The sequence below is a fragment of the Rhinoraja longicauda genome, chromosome 4 (genome assembly GCF_053455715.1).
Source record: "Rhinoraja longicauda isolate Sanriku21f chromosome 4, sRhiLon1.1, whole genome shotgun sequence".
Lineage (NCBI taxonomy): Eukaryota > Metazoa > Chordata > Chondrichthyes > Rajiformes > Arhynchobatidae > Rhinoraja > Rhinoraja longicauda.
Window position 1 is genome coordinate 88,693,017 of NC_135956.1, and position 16,860 is coordinate 88,709,876.

Below are 16,860 nucleotides of genomic sequence, written 5' to 3' on the forward strand. Positions count from 1 at the left end.
TTTAGAAGGATGAGAGGGGATCTCATCGAAACGTATAAGATTATTAAGGGGTTGGACACGTTAGAGGCAGGAAACATGTTCCCAATGTTGGGGGAGTCCAGAACAAGGGGCCACAGTTTAAGAATAAGGGGTAGGCCATTTAGAACTGAGATGAGTAAAAACTTTTTCAGTCAGAGAGTTGTGAATCTGTGGAATTCTCTGCCTCAGAAGGCAGTGGAGGCCAATTCTCTGAATGCGTTCAAGAGAGAGCTAGATAGAGGTCAAGTCAAGTCAAATTTATTTGTCACATACACATACACGATGTGCAGTGAAATGAAAGTGGCAATGCCTGCGGGTTGTGCACAAAAAGAATTACAGTTACAGCATATAAATAAAGTTAATAAGTTACTATTAGTGTCGACAAAAATTTAGTCTCTGGGGTTATAAAAGTTGACAGTCCTGATGGCCTGTGGGAAGAAGCTCCGTCTCATCCTCTCCGTTTTCACAGCGTGACAGCGGAGGCGTTTGCCTGATCGTAGCATCTGGAACAGTCCGTTACTGGGGTGGCAGGGGTCCCTCATGATCTTGCTTGCTCTGGATCTGCACCTCCTGATGTATAGGTCCTGCAGGGGGACGAGTGTAGTTCCCATGGTGCGTTCTGCCGAACGCACTACTCTGTGCAGGGCCATCCTGTCCTGGGCAGAGCTGTTCCCAAACCAGACTGTGATGTTGCCGGACAGGATGCTCTCTACAGCCCCAGAGTAGAAGCAATGAAGGATCTTCAGAGACACTCTGAATTTCCTCAGTTGTCTAAGGTGGTAAAGGCGCTGCTTAGCCTTACCCACCAGTGCGGCAATGTGCGTTGCCCACGTCAGATCCTCTGTGATGTGTACTCCCAAGTATTTAAAACTGCTCACCCTATCCACAATCGACCCATTTATCTCCAGTGGCGTGTACGTCCTTGGATGTTTAGCCCTTCTGAAGTCCACAATCAGCTCCTTTGTTTAGTGACATTCAAGAGGAGGCTATTGTCCTGACACCAGAGTGCCAGATCAGCCACCTCCTCCCGGTAGGCCTTCTCATCGTTGTTGGAGATCCGGCCCACCACCACAGGGTCTTAAGGATAGCGGAGTCAGGGGGTATGGGGAGTAGGCAGGAACGGGGTACTGATTGAGAATGATCAGCCATGATCACATTGAATGGCGGTGCTGGCTCAAAGGGCTGATCGGCCTCCTCCTGCACCTATTGTCTATTGTCTATTGTCTATTGTCTATTGCCTCGATTAAAAAGAGCTCTCTCGCGAGATTGCATCTACTTTCCCTACCTAAGGAACGATGGGCTTGTAACAGAGGGAGTGAAAGAAGCCCAGTGGTTCATGGTATGGCAGGTTTAGTATCTTAATCCAGAGGCTGCAACGGATCGTTCGCACAGCTGAGAATATCATCATATCATCATATATATACAGCCGGAAACAGGCCTTTTCGGCCCTCCAAGTCCGTGCCGCCCAGCGATCCCCGCACATTAACACTATCCTACACCCACTAGGGACAATTTTTACATTTACCCAGCCAATTAACCTACATACCTGTACGTCTTTGGAGTGTGGGAGGAAACCGAAGATCTCGGAGAAAACCCACGCAGGTCACGGGGAGAACGTACAAACTCCTTACAGTGCAGCACCCGTAGTCAGGATCGAACCTGAGTCTCCGGCGCTGCATTCGCTGTAAAGCAGCAACTCTACCGCTGCGCCACCGTTTGCATCTGTGTTACGAAAAGGCGTTATAAACAAGAAGAGGGGAAACTGGCCAGGTTTTACCTCGCTTAATGGCAGATGTTTCTCTCCACAGCGTGTTCATCAAAAAATGCTGATGGAATTTTTCAATCGACAAGGCACCGTCTGTCACTGTGAATGCTTTATCTTCATCACTAACCTTCCCCCCATTGACGAACTGTACACTGCAAGGGCCAGGAAGCGAGCGGGCAAGATCATCTCTGACCCCTCTCACCCTGGCCACAAACTCTTTGAAGCACTTCCCTCTGGAAGGCGACTCCGGACTGTCAAAGCAGCCACAGCCAGACATAAAAACAGCTTTTTTTCCCACAAGTGATAGTTCTACTCAATAACCAAAGTCTGTAGTCTCTTTTATTGCTCCGGTTTATTTTCACCCACATGTTTAGACCGTAATGTTGTATCCTTATTGTTTTGATGTGTTTATGCTTTATTCTTAATTGTTAACTGTATGTTTGTGTTGTCATTTGTGAGCGGAGCACCAAGGCACATTCCTTGTATGTGCACATACTTGGCCAATAAACCTATTCATTAAAGGAATTTGAGCAGACTGAGTGAATATTCTCTGAATAGAATTGAGTAGTAATGGAGTAGAATATAGTAGAGTAGAGTAGAATAGAGTAGAGTAGAGTAGAATAGAATAGAGTAGAGTAGAGTAGAGTAGAGTAGAGTAGAGTAGAGTAGAGTAGAGTAGAGTAGAGTAGAGTAGAGTAGAGTAGAGTAGAGTAGAGTAGAGTAGTGTAGAGTAGTGTAGTGTAGGGCAGGGCAGAGCAGAGCAGAGCAGAGTAGAGTAGGGCAGGGCAGGGCAGAGCAGAGCAGAGCAGGGCAGAGCAGAGCAGGGCAGGGTAGGGTAGGGTAGGGAGCAGGGCAGGGCAGAGCAGAGCAGAGCAGGCCAGGGCAGGGCAGAGCAGAGCAGAGTAGAGCAGAGCAGAGCAGGGCAGAGTAGAGCAGAGCAGAGCAGGGCAGGGCAGGGCAGGGCAGAGCAGGGCAGGGCAGGGCAGGGCAGGGCAGGGCAGGGCAGGGCAGGGCAGGGCAGGGCAGGGCAGGACAGGGCAGGGCAGAGCAGGGCAGAGCAGGGCAGGGCAGGGCAGGGCAGAGCAGAGCAGGGCAGGGCAGGGCAGGGCAGGGCAGGGCAGGGTAGGGCAGGGCAAGGCAGGGCAGAGCAGGGCAGGGCAGGGCAGAGCAGAGCAGAGCAGGGCAGGGCAGGGCAGGGCAGGGCAGGGCAGGGCAGGGCAGAGCAGGGCAGGGCAGGGCAGGGCAGAGCAGGGCAGGGCAGGGCAGGGCAGGGCAGGGCAGAGCAGAGCAGAGCGGAGCAGGGCGGAGCAGGGCGGGGCAAGGCAGGGCAGGGTAGAGCAGAGCAGAGTAGAGTAGTGGCCCCTGCTTCTGGACTCCCCCAACATCGGGAACATGTTTCCTGCCTCCAGCGTGTCTAATCCCTTAATAATCTTATATGTTTCGATAAGATCCCCTCTCATCCTTCTAAATTCCAGTGTATACAAGCCTAGTCGCTCCAGTCTTTCAACATATGACAGTCCCGCCATTCCGGGAATTAACTTAGTGAACCTACGCTGCACGCCCTCAATAGCAAGAATATCCTTCCTCAAATTTGGAGATCAAAACTGCACACAGTACTCCAGGTGCGGTCTCACTAGGGGCCTGTACAACTGCACACAGTACTCCAGGTGCGGTCTCACTAGGGCCCTGTACAACTGCAGAACTATCATGACTGTTGGCAGATCAATTTTCCCTCCTGGGATAAATAGAGCTCTATCATATAGTACATGTTGGCCAGTACGGGCATGTTGGGGCGATGGGCCTTTTTCCTCGCTGTCTGACTCCAATACTCGATGACTCTATCGAGGCTTGCGAGCCATGAATATAACTAAGAGTTCACCACAGGGAACAGAATGGGATTGTGTGTAATTGTTAAGGGATAGGATGTAGTGAGTCCAAAACGAGCGTTATTATCAAAAGACTTTATTCTTGGTAAAAACCGTGACACGGCACAATGCACTTACTTTGGACACACACTACTTAACTACTAATATAATATAATCTCATCTCTCCAGTTTGGCGCCAGACACAACTATACCTCGCGCTCCCGCACCACGTGACCCGTTAGCCCAACCGAGGGTTCGAGACCCCCCCCGCTAATCCGTATGTCCCTACATGACCCCCCCCCCAGAACCCTCGAAACCGTACCTCACGGGTGCCCGGACCTCCCTCCCGGAACCGATACCGCCAACGTGACGGGAGGCGGGGAGGGCGCCGCCGCTAGAGGCGATGGAGGGGCCCCGGAAGAGGAGGGCGTAGGCGGCGGGGGGCCGAGAGGTGGCAAACAAGGCGCCGCCGGCGGGACCAGGGGGGCGGCCACCGACACAGGGAGGTCCTTGTCCAAATGGGCCGGCTTGAGCCGGGACACCGAAACGAGCTCCTGGCGATTTCCCACCTGCAAGGTGAAGGTGACAGTCCCTCTTTTCAGCACCTGGAACGGGCCCTGGTAAACCGGCCGAAGAGGGGGGCGGTGGGAATCTTTCCGAAGGAACACGAAATCACAGTCCCGCAAGTCCGACGGAACGTGGACTGCTGTGCTTCCGTGACTGGAGGTCGGGACTGGAGCCAGAGAACCCACCCGCGCCCGGAGGGAATCCAAAACCGACGTGACGGACGGCGGCAAGGCGGGAGTGGAAGGGAGAATGTCCCCCGCCACCCGCAGGGGCGAACCGTAGACGAGCTCGGCCGAGGATGTGCCCAGCTCAGCCTTCGGGGCCGTGCGAATGCCGAGGAGGACCCAAGGCAGCTGGTCAGCCCAATCGTGGCCGGTCAGGCGGGCACAGAGGGACGCCTTCCGCTGCCGATGGAAGCGCTCAACCATCCCGTTGGGTTGGGGATGATAGGCGGTGGTCTGCTGTAAGCGAGACCCATACAGCTGTGCCAGCGCGGCCCAGAGGGACGAGGTGAACTGGGCCCCCCGATCTGTGGTGATGATAGCCGGGACGCCGAAACGGGCCACCCAATGCAACGCCAGGGCCCGTGCACAGGAGGCCGCCGAGGTGTCCGACAACAGGAGCGCCTCCGGCCAACGTGTAAACCGATCAACCACCGTCAATAGATGAGTATAACCCCTGGAAAAGGGCAATGGACCCACCAAATCCACGTGGATGTGGAAAAAACGGACGGGGGGAACCTCGAATCTCTGGTATGGGGGCTGGACATGGCGATGAACTTTGGAGGTCTGGCACGGAATGCAGGCACGTGCCAAGGCTGCCACCTGCTTCCGCAGGCCATGCCAGACAAACCGGACGGCCACCATGGCTGAAGTCGCCCTGATGGACGGATGTGCCAGGCCATGAATGGCCTCAAAAACCTTACGCCGCAGGGCGGCCGGCACCACCGGGCGAGGGCGTGTAAGGGAAACATCACACCACAACTTGGGACCTGTGGGGCCACACACCACCTGCTCCAAACGCAGTCCCGAGGCCGTGGAGGCGTACACCGCGGCAGTCCCTTCCAGGCGCTGAGCCTCCGCTAGCTCCTGGAAATCCACCTGTTTACCCACCACGGCTACGGAGGGAATGGCCGGCCGGGACAGTGCATCAGCAACGGCATTCAGCCTACCCGCAATATGACGGACATCGGTGGTGAACTCCGAAATCAGGGTGAGGTGCCGCTGCTGGCGAGCCGACCACGGATCAGAAACCTTAGCAAAAGCGAATGTCAGAGGTTTGTGATCCGTGTAGGCCACAAAAGAACGGCCATCCAAAAAATAACGGAAGTGGCGGACTGCGAAATAGAGGGCCAGGAGCTCCCTATCAAACGCACTGTATTTGAGCTCGGCTCGCGAGAGCTGCCGGCTGAAAAACGCCAGGGGCTGCCATTGACCGTCAACCTGCTACTCCAAAACCCCACCCACCGTCACAACTGAGGCGTCCACCATCAGAGCCGTGGGGGCGGAGGAGCGCGGGTGCACCAGCATGGTGGCGTTGGCGAGGGCCTGTTTGACCGCGACAAAAGCCGTCTCTGCAGCTGCGGACCATACCAACTCAGCGGGGTTACCCGCGAGGCATTGAAAAAGGGGGCGCATGACCCGAGCTGCTGCAGGCACGAACCGGTGATAAAAGTTCACCAAGCCCACGAATTCCTGCAGGCCCTTGATGGTAGTAGGGCGTGGAAAAGAGCGGACCGCGTCCACCTTAGCTGGCAAAGGGGTGGCACCGGCCGGTGTAACCCAATGACCCAAAAAGTCTACCACCGACAGGCCGAATTGGCATTTGGACGGATGGAGAATCAGGCCGTGGTCCTGCAGCCTCTGGAACACCGTGCGGAGGTGGACTAAGTGCTCCTGGACCGAACGGCTGGCAATCCAAATGTCATCGAGGTAAATAAACACAAACGGCAACCCTCGACCCACCCGGTCCATCAGACGCTGGAATGCCTGAGCTGCATTTTTAAGGCCGAAAGGCATGCGCAGCCACTCAAATAACCCGAACGGAGTAATGGTAGCCGTCTTTGGAATGTCCGGCGGGTGGACCGGGATCTGATGATATCCCCGCACCAAATCGATCTTTGAAAAAATTGTAGCCCCCTCCAGGCTGGCTGAGAAGTCCTGTATGTGCGGAATCGGGTAGCGGTCCGGCCGCGTTGCCGCGTTGAGTCGATGGAAATCCCCACATGGTCTCCACCTCCCAGATGCTTTGGAAACCATATGCAAGGGGGAGGCCCACGGACTACTTGAAGGCCGCACAATTCCCATCCTCTCCAAGTTCAAGAACTCCTCTCGAGCCATGGCCAGCTTGTCGGGTGGGAGGCACCGTGCCCGGGCAAAAACCGGCGGCCCCTCGGTCGGAATGAAATGCACCACCCCATGCTTCTCAGAAGGTGCATCGAACCGCTGAACGAGGAGCTGCGGGAAGTCTGCTAGGACCGCATAGAACTGACCGGGGGCCGTGGTGATGGCCTGGATCACTGAACTGGGTGGGGCGGCGCTTGGAGGGGCCGCAGGCCCCGTACTTCGGGGCCGTACGCGGGCCGAGGGCTGCAGGCCGCTACCGCAGATGTCTACGACCAACGGAAACGCCCATAGGAAATCCGCACCCAAAATGGCCTGGCCCACATCCGCAACGATGAAATCCCAACGGTAGGTCCTGGACTTGAAGGACAGGGATATAGCCCTTTTACCACAAGTGCGGATGGGGCTACCGTTCACCGCAATGAGGGGCGGGCCCTTCCCCCCCGCTCGAACTTCGCAGTCATAGGGGGGCACAATACTCACAACCGCTCTCGTATCCACCAGAAAAACCATCCCGGTACCTTGGTCCGTAGCGTAGAGGCGGCAGTTACGGCCAATCGAGACTGCCTCTACATTCGATCGGCCCAGGCATTTCCCGGAAACGAACACGGGGCTCTGCAGCTTCGGGCCTCACTGCCCCACCGCCGATGGAAGAAACACCAGCCGCGCCTATTCGGCCCTGTTGCTGGAGCCCGCTGCCAATAAACAGGCGCCGCAGCCCCTTCTTGGCGGGCTGACTGCGAAATAGCGGCCGATCCGTCGCTCTCTCGGCCGCTCCGCCGACTGCCGCTGGGCCTCGAGACCCGATTAACCGAGTCGTCTCGGGTGTGTCACTCCCTGACGAGCGCGTCGGCTTTCTCGTCGAACGCTACCGGATCTTCAAACGAGACGTCCACCAACACTAACCTGACGTCCCGGGGTAGTTTCTCCCGAAATGCTGCTTCAAAAACCATGCACGACTGATGGTCGCCCATCAATGTCAGCATCTCGGTCATCAACTCCGACGGTAGCCGCTGCCCCAGCTCTGGTAAATGGAGGAGCTTCATAGCCCGCTGGTTCTGGCTCCAGTCGAAAGTCCTCAGTAGGAGCCTCTTGAGCCCCACGTACTGCTCCGTTTGGGGTGGACTGGTCAGATATTGACTGACCCGCGCGGCCACCTCCGGCTGTAGACAGCTCACCAGGTGGTGGAACTTCTCCTGGTCTTCCTCCACCCTCTTAAGATGGAACTGTGATTCCGCCTGTACAAACCACAGGTGCGGCTGATGGGCCCAGAACGGCGGTAGGTGAACCTCGCCCACGCTCGCTCCCACCTGTGACATTCTGCGTGTTCCAGATCTTACGTTCGGGGTCACCAATGTAGCGAGTCCAAAACGAGCGTTATTATCAAAAGACTTTATTCTTGGTAAAAACCGTGACACGGTGCAACGCACTTACTTTGGACACACACTACTTAACTGCTAACATAATCTAATCTCATCTCTCCAGTTTGGCGCCAGACACAACTATACCTCGCGCTCCCGCACCACGTGACCCGTTAGCCCAACCGAGGGTTCGAGACCCCCCCCGCTAATCCGTATGTCCCTACAAGGACATGCTAGAGGCAGGAAAAATGTTCCCAATGTTGGGGGAGTCCAGAACCAGGGGCCACAGTTTAAGAATAAGGGGTAGGCCATTTAGAATGGAGATGAGGAAAAACTTTTTCAGTCAGAGAGTTGAGAATCTGTGGAATTCTCTGCCTCAGAAGGCAGTGGAGGCTAATTCTCTGGATGCTTTCAAGAGAGAGTTAGATCGAGCTCTTAATGATAGCGGAGTCAGGGGGTATGGGGAGAAGGCAGGAACGGGGTGCTGATTGTGGATGATCAGCCATGATCACGGTGAATGGCGGTGCTGGCTCGAAGGGCCGAATGGCCTCCTCCTGCACCTATTGTCTATTGTCTACTGTCTATCGAGATGCTGCCTGACCGGCTGAGTTGCTCCAACTTTCTGTGCTTCAGGTGAGGTGAGATTGAAAGGAGTCTTTGTCCAACTCTACGATCCCTGGACTTTCAGAAAGCCTTCGACATGGTCCCACATAGGAGATTAGTGGGCAAGATTAGAGCACATGGTATTGGGGGTAGGGTACTGACATGGATAGAAAATTGGTTGACAGACAGAAAGCAAAGAGTGGGGATAAATGGGTCCCTTTCACAATGGCAGGCAGTGACTAGTGGGGTACCGCAAGGCTCGGTGCTGGGACCGCAGCTGTTTACAATATACATCAATGACTTGGATGAAGGGATTAAAAGTGACATTGGCAAATTTGCAGATGACACAAAGCTGGGTGGCAGTGTGAACTGTGAGGAAGATGCTATGGGGATGCAGGGTGACTTGGACAGGTTGTGTGAGTGGGCAGATGCTTGTGGGGTGCGCTCATTAGTTGGTGCCAGTTGCCCGATTTCTGGTGGGTTTTTGGTGCTCGATTTGTTTAAGGTTTAAGGTCGATCAGCTGGGAAGAGGACAAAGAGGGGGTCTTGGAAAAAGTGTCCTGGCCCCCCCTCAAACGTCGTCTGTATGTTTCCCTTCACAGATGCTGCCCGACACGCTGAGTTCCTCCGACCAATAGACAATAGACAACAGACAATAGGTGCAGGAGTGTAGGGAAATAACTGCAGATGCTGGTACAAATCGAAGGTAGACACAAAAAGTGCTGGAGTAACTCAGCGGGTCAGGCAGCATCTCGGGAGAGAAGGAATGGGTTGTAGTGAGTCCGTATGTCCCTACAGGGTGGCGTTTCGGGTCGAGACCCTTCTACAGACTGAGTCTGAGGAAGGGTCTCGACCCGAAATGTATGAAGAAGACTCTCGACCCGAAACGTCACCCATTCCTTCTCTCCAGAGATGCTGCCTGACCTGCTGAGTTACTCCAGCACTTTGTGATCCCTTCGATTTGTACCAGCATCTGCAGTTATTTCCCTAGGCAAAGTGCTGGAGTAACTCAGCGGGTCAGGCAGCATCTCTGGAGAGAAGGAATGGGTGACAATCTCTCCTGAGATGCTGCTTTGTCCTGCTGAGTTACACCAGCACTTTGTGGAGTTCTTTGTGGGGAGAACTCCACCTCTCCCACCTCCCCTCCTCTCCCCCCTCCCCTCCTCTCCTCCTCTCCCACCTCCCCTCCTCTCCCACCACCTCCCCTCCTCGCCCACCTCCTCCTCTCTCCCCCTCTCCCACCTCCCCTCCTCCCCTCCTCTCCCAACCCCCCCCCCCCTCTCCCACCTCCCCTCCTCTCCCACCTCCCCTCCTCCCCTCCTCTCCCCCCTCTCCGCTCCCCTCCCCACCTCTCCTCCCCTCTTCTTCCATCTCCCCTCCTATCCCACCTCCCCTCCTCTCCCAGAACTTTGTGGAGTTGTGGCTGAGTTCTTGTGAGAGGTGGGGAGAGGGTTAAGGAAATCAGACAGCGAAGAGCTGGACGCCTGGAACACAGTGAAGAACCAGGGTCAGGCTCCAGAGGAGGGATCTATCTCCCAGCTTCTCTGCTCTGTACAGAGGAGGTGGGGAAAGGGAGAGGGGAGGTCCAGGTCACCAGGAGGAGGAGGGGGGAGATTCAGGGAAGGCTGGGCAAACTGACTGTGCCTGGAGCTCACATTACAGTGCATACGAGTTAGGGAATCGCTGCTCTCTGCGGCTGCAGCCTTTGTAAGTCACTGAAGCTGGTGGTAGACTGGCAGGAGGCTGCTACACATGTGGTCGTAACTAGAGCAGCTCATTCATCTCAGCCATGGAGCACAGGTAAGTGTTGTGACCCCTCTCCCACCTCTCCCATCCCATCTCCCCTCCTCTCCCACCTCCTCTCCTCTCCTCTCCCACCTCCTCTCCCCCTCTCCTCCTCTCCCACCTCTCCTCCTCTCCTCTCCACCTCCTCTCCCACCTCCCCTCCTCTCCCACCTCCTCTCCTCTCCTCTCCCACCTCCTCTCCCCCTCTCCCTCCTCTCCTCCTCTCCCACCTCCTCTCCCACCTCCCCTCCTCTCCCACCTCCTCTCCCACCTCCCCTCCTCTCCCACCTCCCCTCCTCTCCCACCTCCTCTCCTCTCCTTTCCCACCTCCTCTCCCCATCTCCTCCCCTCCTCTCCCCTCCTCTCTCCCACCTCTCCTCTCCCACCTCCCCTCCTCTCCCACCTCTCCTCCTCTCCCACCTCCTCCTCTCCTCCTCTCTCTCTTGCATCCCCTCATCGCCGGTCCTTGGCTGACTTGTGTTCTCCCTTTGCTCCTGTTTGCCCCCCCCCACCCCGGGCTGTGTTGATGCGGCAGGTTGTGCAAGACCTGTGACACCCAGACGTTGCCCCTTCTTCTCATTCTGCTGAGCTGCTGCTGTTGTCGAGGGACCGTGGCCGCCCAGGTTCTGGAAGGTAAGGCATGACCCCCGCGGGGGGGAGAAGGGGTGGGTGAGAGAGGACTGGGCGTAGAATACCCCTGCAAACCCACAGAGAGAGAGAGACACAGAGAGACAGAGAGAGGGAGAGAGGAGTCACACAGGGTACACAAGCGGATGGGAACTTCACACACACACACTGATGTGCTGGAGAAACAATTAGTAAGCAAGCCCCTTGAAAATGTGAATCAGTGCCCCTTGGCTTTTACATCCCAGTCGTGGAATGTTTTACCAGTGAAAAGTGAGCATCGAGTTGTGTGTGTGTTTTTTCCCCCAGCAGAACTGTCAGCTTGCATTTGGCCACGTCTTAACCTCGAACATTTGGTTTTTAAAACAAGCAGCGCTGGTATTCCTGGGACGGAGGGGAGGGGAGGGGTGAGTCAGGACATGAGCAAGGACCAACCTCTCTTTCTCAAAGCTTGTCTGATGCTGCGACTTGAACCTTCAGCTGCCAGGACTGTTTGTGTTAAACTGGTAGTTTGAGTCTTTGGCAAATGCAATAGACAATAGACAATAGGTGCTGTAGGAGGAGGCCATTCGGCCCCTTGGAGCCAGCACCGCCATTCAATGTGATCATGGCTGGTCATTCTCAATCAGTACCCCGTTCCTGCCTTCTCCCCATACCCCCTGACTCCGCTATCCTTAAGAGCTCTATCCAGCTCTCTCTTGAAAGCATTCAGAGAATTGGCCTCCACTGCCTTCTGAGGCAGAGAATTCTACAGATCCACAACTCTCTGACTGAAAAAGTTTTTCCTCATCTCCGTTCTAAATGGCCTACCCCTTATTCTTAAACTGTGGCCCCTTGTTCTGGACTCTCCCAACATTGGGAACACTGTAGGCCTGGGGCTGCTGTAGGCCCGGGACTTTTTCAGTCAGAGAGTTGTAAATCTGTGGAATTCACTGCCTCAGAACGCCAGTGGAGGCCAATTCTCTGAATGCATTCAAGAGAGAGCTAGATAGAGCTCTTAATGATAGCGCGGTCAGGTGGTATGGGGAGAGGGCAGGAACGGGGTACTGATTGAGAATGATCAGCCGTGATCACATTGAATGGTGGTGCTGGCTCGAAGGGCCGAATGGCCTATTCCTGCACCTATTGTCTATTGACTACTTAAAATTGACGCATTCATACCGTTGGGTTTTAAGCTTTCCAACTGGAACATGAGGTGATGTTCTTCCAGTTTGCTTGTGGTCTTTTTGTCAACGGAGGAAACTAAGGACAGAAAGTATAAGAAAATAACTGCAGGTGCTGGTACAAATCGATTTATTCACAAAATGCTGGAGTAACTCAGCAGGTCAGGCAGCATCTCGGGAGAGAAGGAATGGGTGACATTTCGGGTCGAGACCCTTCTTCAGACTGATGTCGGGGGTGGGACAAAGGAAGGATATAGGTGGAGACAGGAAGATAGAGGGAGATCTGGGAAGGAGGAGGGGAAGGGAGGGACAGAGGAGCTATCTGAAGTTGGAGAAGTCGACGTTCATACCACCGGGCCGCAAACTGCCCAGGCGAAATATGAGGTGCTGCTCCTCCAATTTCCGGCGGGCCTCACTATGGCACTGGAGGAGGCCCATGACAGAGAGGTCAGACTGGGAATGGGAGGGGGAGTTAAAGTGCTGGGCCACCGGGAGATCAGTTGCGTTAATGCGGACCGAGCGCAGGTGTTCAGCGAAGCGATCGCCGAGCCTGCGCTTGGTTTCGCCGATATAGATAAGTTGACATCTAGAGCAGCGGATGCAACAGATGAGGTTGGAGGAGGTGCAGGTGAACCTCTGTCTCACCTGGAAAGAATGTTTGGGTCCTTTGATGGAGTTGAGGGGGGAGGTAAAGGGACAGGTGTTGCATCTCGTGCGGTTGCAAGGGAAAGTGCCCGGGGTTGGGGTGGTTTGGGTAGGAAGGGACGAGTGGACCAGGGAGTTGCGGAGGGAACGGTCTCTGCGGAACGCAGAGAGGGGAGGGGATGGGAAGATATGGCCAGTGGTGGGGTCCTGTTGTGGGTGACGGAAATGTTGGTGGATAATATGTTGGATCCGCTGGCTGGTGGGGTGGAAGGTGAGAACGAGGGGGATCCTGTCCTTGTTGCGAGTGGGGGGAGGGGGAGCAAGAGCGGAGCTGCGGGATGTAGAAGAGACCGTAGTGAGAGCTTCATCTATAATGGAGGAGGGGAAGCCCCGTTTTCTGAAAAACGAGGACATCTCGGAAGCCCTAGTGTGAAACACCTCATCCCGGGCGCAGATGCGGCGTAGACGGAGGAATTGGGAGTAGGGGATAGACTTTTTGCAGGGGACCGGGTGGGAAGAAGTGTAGTCCAGATAGCTGTGCGAGTCGGTGGGCTTGTAATAAATGTCCGTCACTAGTTTTTCTCCTGTGATGGAGATGGTGAGGTCCAGAAACGGGAGGGAGATGTCAGAGATAGTCCAGGTATATTTAAGGGCAGGATGGAAATTGGAGGTGAAGTGTATAAAGTCAGTGAGTTCTGCATGGGTGTAAGAGGTAGCACCAATGCAGTCGTCGATGTAGCGGAGGTAGAGTTCGGGGATGGGGCCAGTGTACGTCTGGAACAGGGATTGTTCGACGTACCCAACAAAGAGGCAGGCGTAGCTAGGGCCCATGCGAGTGCCCATAGCCACGCCTCTGGTTTGGAGGAAGTGGGAGGAGTCAAAGGAGAAGTTGTTGAGGGTAAGAACCAGCTCTGCTAGGCGGAGGAGAGTGTTGGTCGATGGGGATTGGCTGGTTCTACGGTCGAGGAAGAAACGGAGGGCTTCGAGACCATCCTTGTGGGGGATGGAAGTGTAGAGTGACTGGACATCCATGGTGAAAATGAGGGAGTGGGGGCCTGGGAACCGGAAGTTATCCAGGAGATGGAGAGCGTGTGAGGTGTCTTGGACGTAGGTGGGGAGGGATTTGACCAGGGGGGATAGGATGGAGTCGAGGTAGGTAGAGATAAGTTCGGTGGGGCATGAGCAGGCAGAGACAATGGGTCTGCCGGGACAATTGTGTTTGTGGATTTTGGGTAGGAGGTAGAATCGGGCCGTGCGGGGCTGGGGAACTATGAGATTGGAGGCACTGAGGGGTAGTTCGCCGGAGTTGGTGAGGTCGGTGATGGTGCTGCTGATGAAGGTCTGGTGTTTATCGGTGGGGTCATGGTCCAGGGATAGGTAGGAAGAGGTGTCTGATAGTTGTCGTCTGGCCTCGGTGCGGTAGAGGTCAGCACGCCAGACTACCACAGCCCCTCCCTTGTCAGCGGGTTTAATTATTAAGTCCGGGTTGTTGCGGAGTGAGTTGAGGGCTGCACGTTCAGGAGGGGAGAAGTTGGAGTTAGTCAGGGGGGTGGAAAATTTGAGGCGGCCGATGTCACGCCGGCAGTTTGAAATAAAAAGTTCCAGTGGGGGTAGTAGGCCATACTGGGGGGTAAAAGTGGAGGGGGTCCGTTGGAGACGGGAGAAGGGGTCATCAGTGGTGGGTCGGGACTCCTTGCCATGGAAAAAGGCTCGGAGGCGGAGGCGGCGGAAGAAGAGCTCCACGTCATGGCGGACGCGGAACTCGTTGATGTGGGGGGCGGAGGGGAACAAAGGTAAGGCCTCTGCTGAGGACCGACCGTTCGGTGTCTGAAAGGGGGAGGTCAGGGGGGATGGTGAACACCCGGCAATGGTGGGGGTTGGGGTCGGATGGAGGCAGGGGGGCAGGTGGAGGGGATGTATGGTGGGGGGGGTGGTGGGTTAGCTGGGCAGAGGGGAGCATGAGAACCGATGTGGGGAGTACTGGGGGTCGCCTGGCTGGAGGGGGAAGGGGGAGACCCAGTGGAACCCCTGCTGCAGTTACCTGTAGTAGAGGGTGGGCAGTAGGACCCAGCAGTGCTGAGGGGCTCTGCCTGGTGGGGGGGGGGGCTGTGGGCCCAGCGCGAGGTGTGTGGGGCCAGGTGGTTACCTGTAGTAGAGGGTGGGCAGTAGGACCCAGCAGTGCTGAGGGGCTCTGCCTGGTGGGGGGGGCTGTGGGCCCAGCGCGGTGTGTGTGGGGCCGGGTGGAGCTGCAGCCTGTTGTTGGTCCCGGGGGCCGGGTACAGCGACGGCTGTGACCTGCTGCTGGGCGGTGGAGCGGCGCGGGTCAGCACGGTCGCTGGGGGAGGCCCGCGGGGACCTGGAGTCCGGGTGAGTGACGGTCGGCTCGGTCAACGGATGGCCGGGGAGGGCGTGGGCGGCAGCGGTGAAGGGGTCGGGAAGGTCGGTGGCAGCGGTGAAGGGGTCGGGAAGGTCGGTGGCAGCGGTGAAGGGGTCGGGAAGGACGTGGGCGGCAGCGGCGGTGCAGAGGCCTCGCTCGTCGACGGCAACGGCCCCGGGGAGGCGCTCGTCGACGGCAGGACAGAAAGGTTGCTATGGGAATGGGGAGCTAAAATGGTCTGTAACCGGTAGATGCAGCAGGCCTTGGTGGACAGAGAGTAGGGTTGCCAATGGTCCCGTATTAGTCGGGACATCCCGTTTTTGTCCTGTCAAGGGACCGCTCTTGTCCCGTCTTAGGCCCAGAGGACACAGCAGGCCCGGACACTGCAGGCCCGGGGGCCACTGTAGGCCCGGACACTGCAGGCCCGGGGGCCACTGCAGGCCCGGACACTGTAGGCCCGGGGGCCACTGTAGGCCCGGACACTGCAGGCCCGGGGGCCACTGCAGGCCCGGGGGCCACTGTAGGCCCGGGGGCCACTGCAGGCCCAGGGGCCACTGTAGGCCCGGGGGCCACTGTAGGCCCGGGGGCCACTGCAGGCCCGGGGGCCACTGTAGGCCCGGACACTGTAGGCCCGGACACTGCAGGCCCGGGGGCCACTGCAGGCCCGGACACTGTAGGCCCGGGGGCCACTGTAGGCCCGGACACTGCAGGCCCGGGGGCCACTGCAGGCCCGGACACTGCAGGCCCGGGGGCCGCTGTAGGCCCGGGGGCCACTGCAGGCCCGGACACTGCAGGCCCGGGGGCCGCTGTAGGCCCGGACGCTGTAGGAAAAAAACTGCAGACGCTGGTTAAAATCTGTTCTGGACAGTGTATGTCAGGACAGTGTAGGCCCGGAGTCCCGGGCGCCGCCTGATGGAGGTTGCCTAGCAACCCGCCTCCCGGCCCGGGCGGCCGCCATTGGTGGAGCGGGAGCACGTGGCCGCCGGCTGTCACCTTTTGTCCCTTATTTGGGAGTGGGATAGTGGGCAACCCTACGGTAGACACACAATGCTGGAGTAACTCAGCGGGTCAGGCAGCATCTCGGGAGAGAAGGAATGGGTGACGTTTCGGGTCGAGACCCTGAAGAGTCGAGTCTGAAGAAGGGTCTCGAACCGAAAAGTCACCCATTCTTTCTCTCCCGAGATGCTGCCTGACAATAGACAATAGACAATAGACAATAGACAATAGACAATAGGTGCAGGAGGAGGCCATTCAGCCCTTCGAGCCAGCACCGCCATTCAATGCGATCATGGCTGATCACTCTCAATCAGTACCCCGTTCCTGCCTTCTCCCCATACCCCCTCACTCCGCTATCCTTAAGAGCTCTATCCAGCTCTCTCTTGAAAGCATCCAACGAACTGGCCTCCACTGCCTTCTGAGGCAGAGAATTCCACACCTTCACCACTCTCTGACTGAAAAAGTTCTTCCTCATCTCCGTTCTGACCCGCTGAGTTATTCCAGCGTTGTGGTGCCTACCTTTGATTTTAACCAGCATCTGCAGTTTTTTTCCTACACCGGACAGTGTAGGCCCGGGCGCCGCCTGACGGAGGTTGCCTAACAACCCACCTCCCGGCCCGGGCGGCCGCCATTGGTGTAGCGGGAGCACGTGGCTGCTGGCTGGGTGAGGCCACGTGGGGCGCGGGGGCGGTGGCATCACCTTGTCCCGTATTTGGGAGTGAGGAAGTTGGCGACCCTAACAGAGAGCG

At 56.7% G+C, this 16,860-nt stretch overlaps 1 protein-coding gene across 1 annotated transcript in view; it reads left to right on the forward strand.

Annotated features, from left to right (window-relative positions):
- Nucleotides 1-10,166: 10,166 nt before the first annotated feature.
- Nucleotides 10,167-16,860, forward strand: part of LOC144592961 (collagen alpha-1(XV) chain-like) — a 225,484-nt gene continuing 218,790 nt past the window's right edge. Inside the window, exons 1-2 of the mRNA XM_078398342.1 lie at nucleotides 10,167-10,321; nucleotides 10,842-10,939. Of these exons, the coding sequence (XP_078254468.1) occupies nucleotides 10,311-10,321; nucleotides 10,842-10,939 (109 nt within the window). The 5' untranslated portion in view covers nucleotides 10,167-10,310. The remainder of the gene's footprint in view (nucleotides 10,322-10,841; nucleotides 10,940-16,860) is intronic.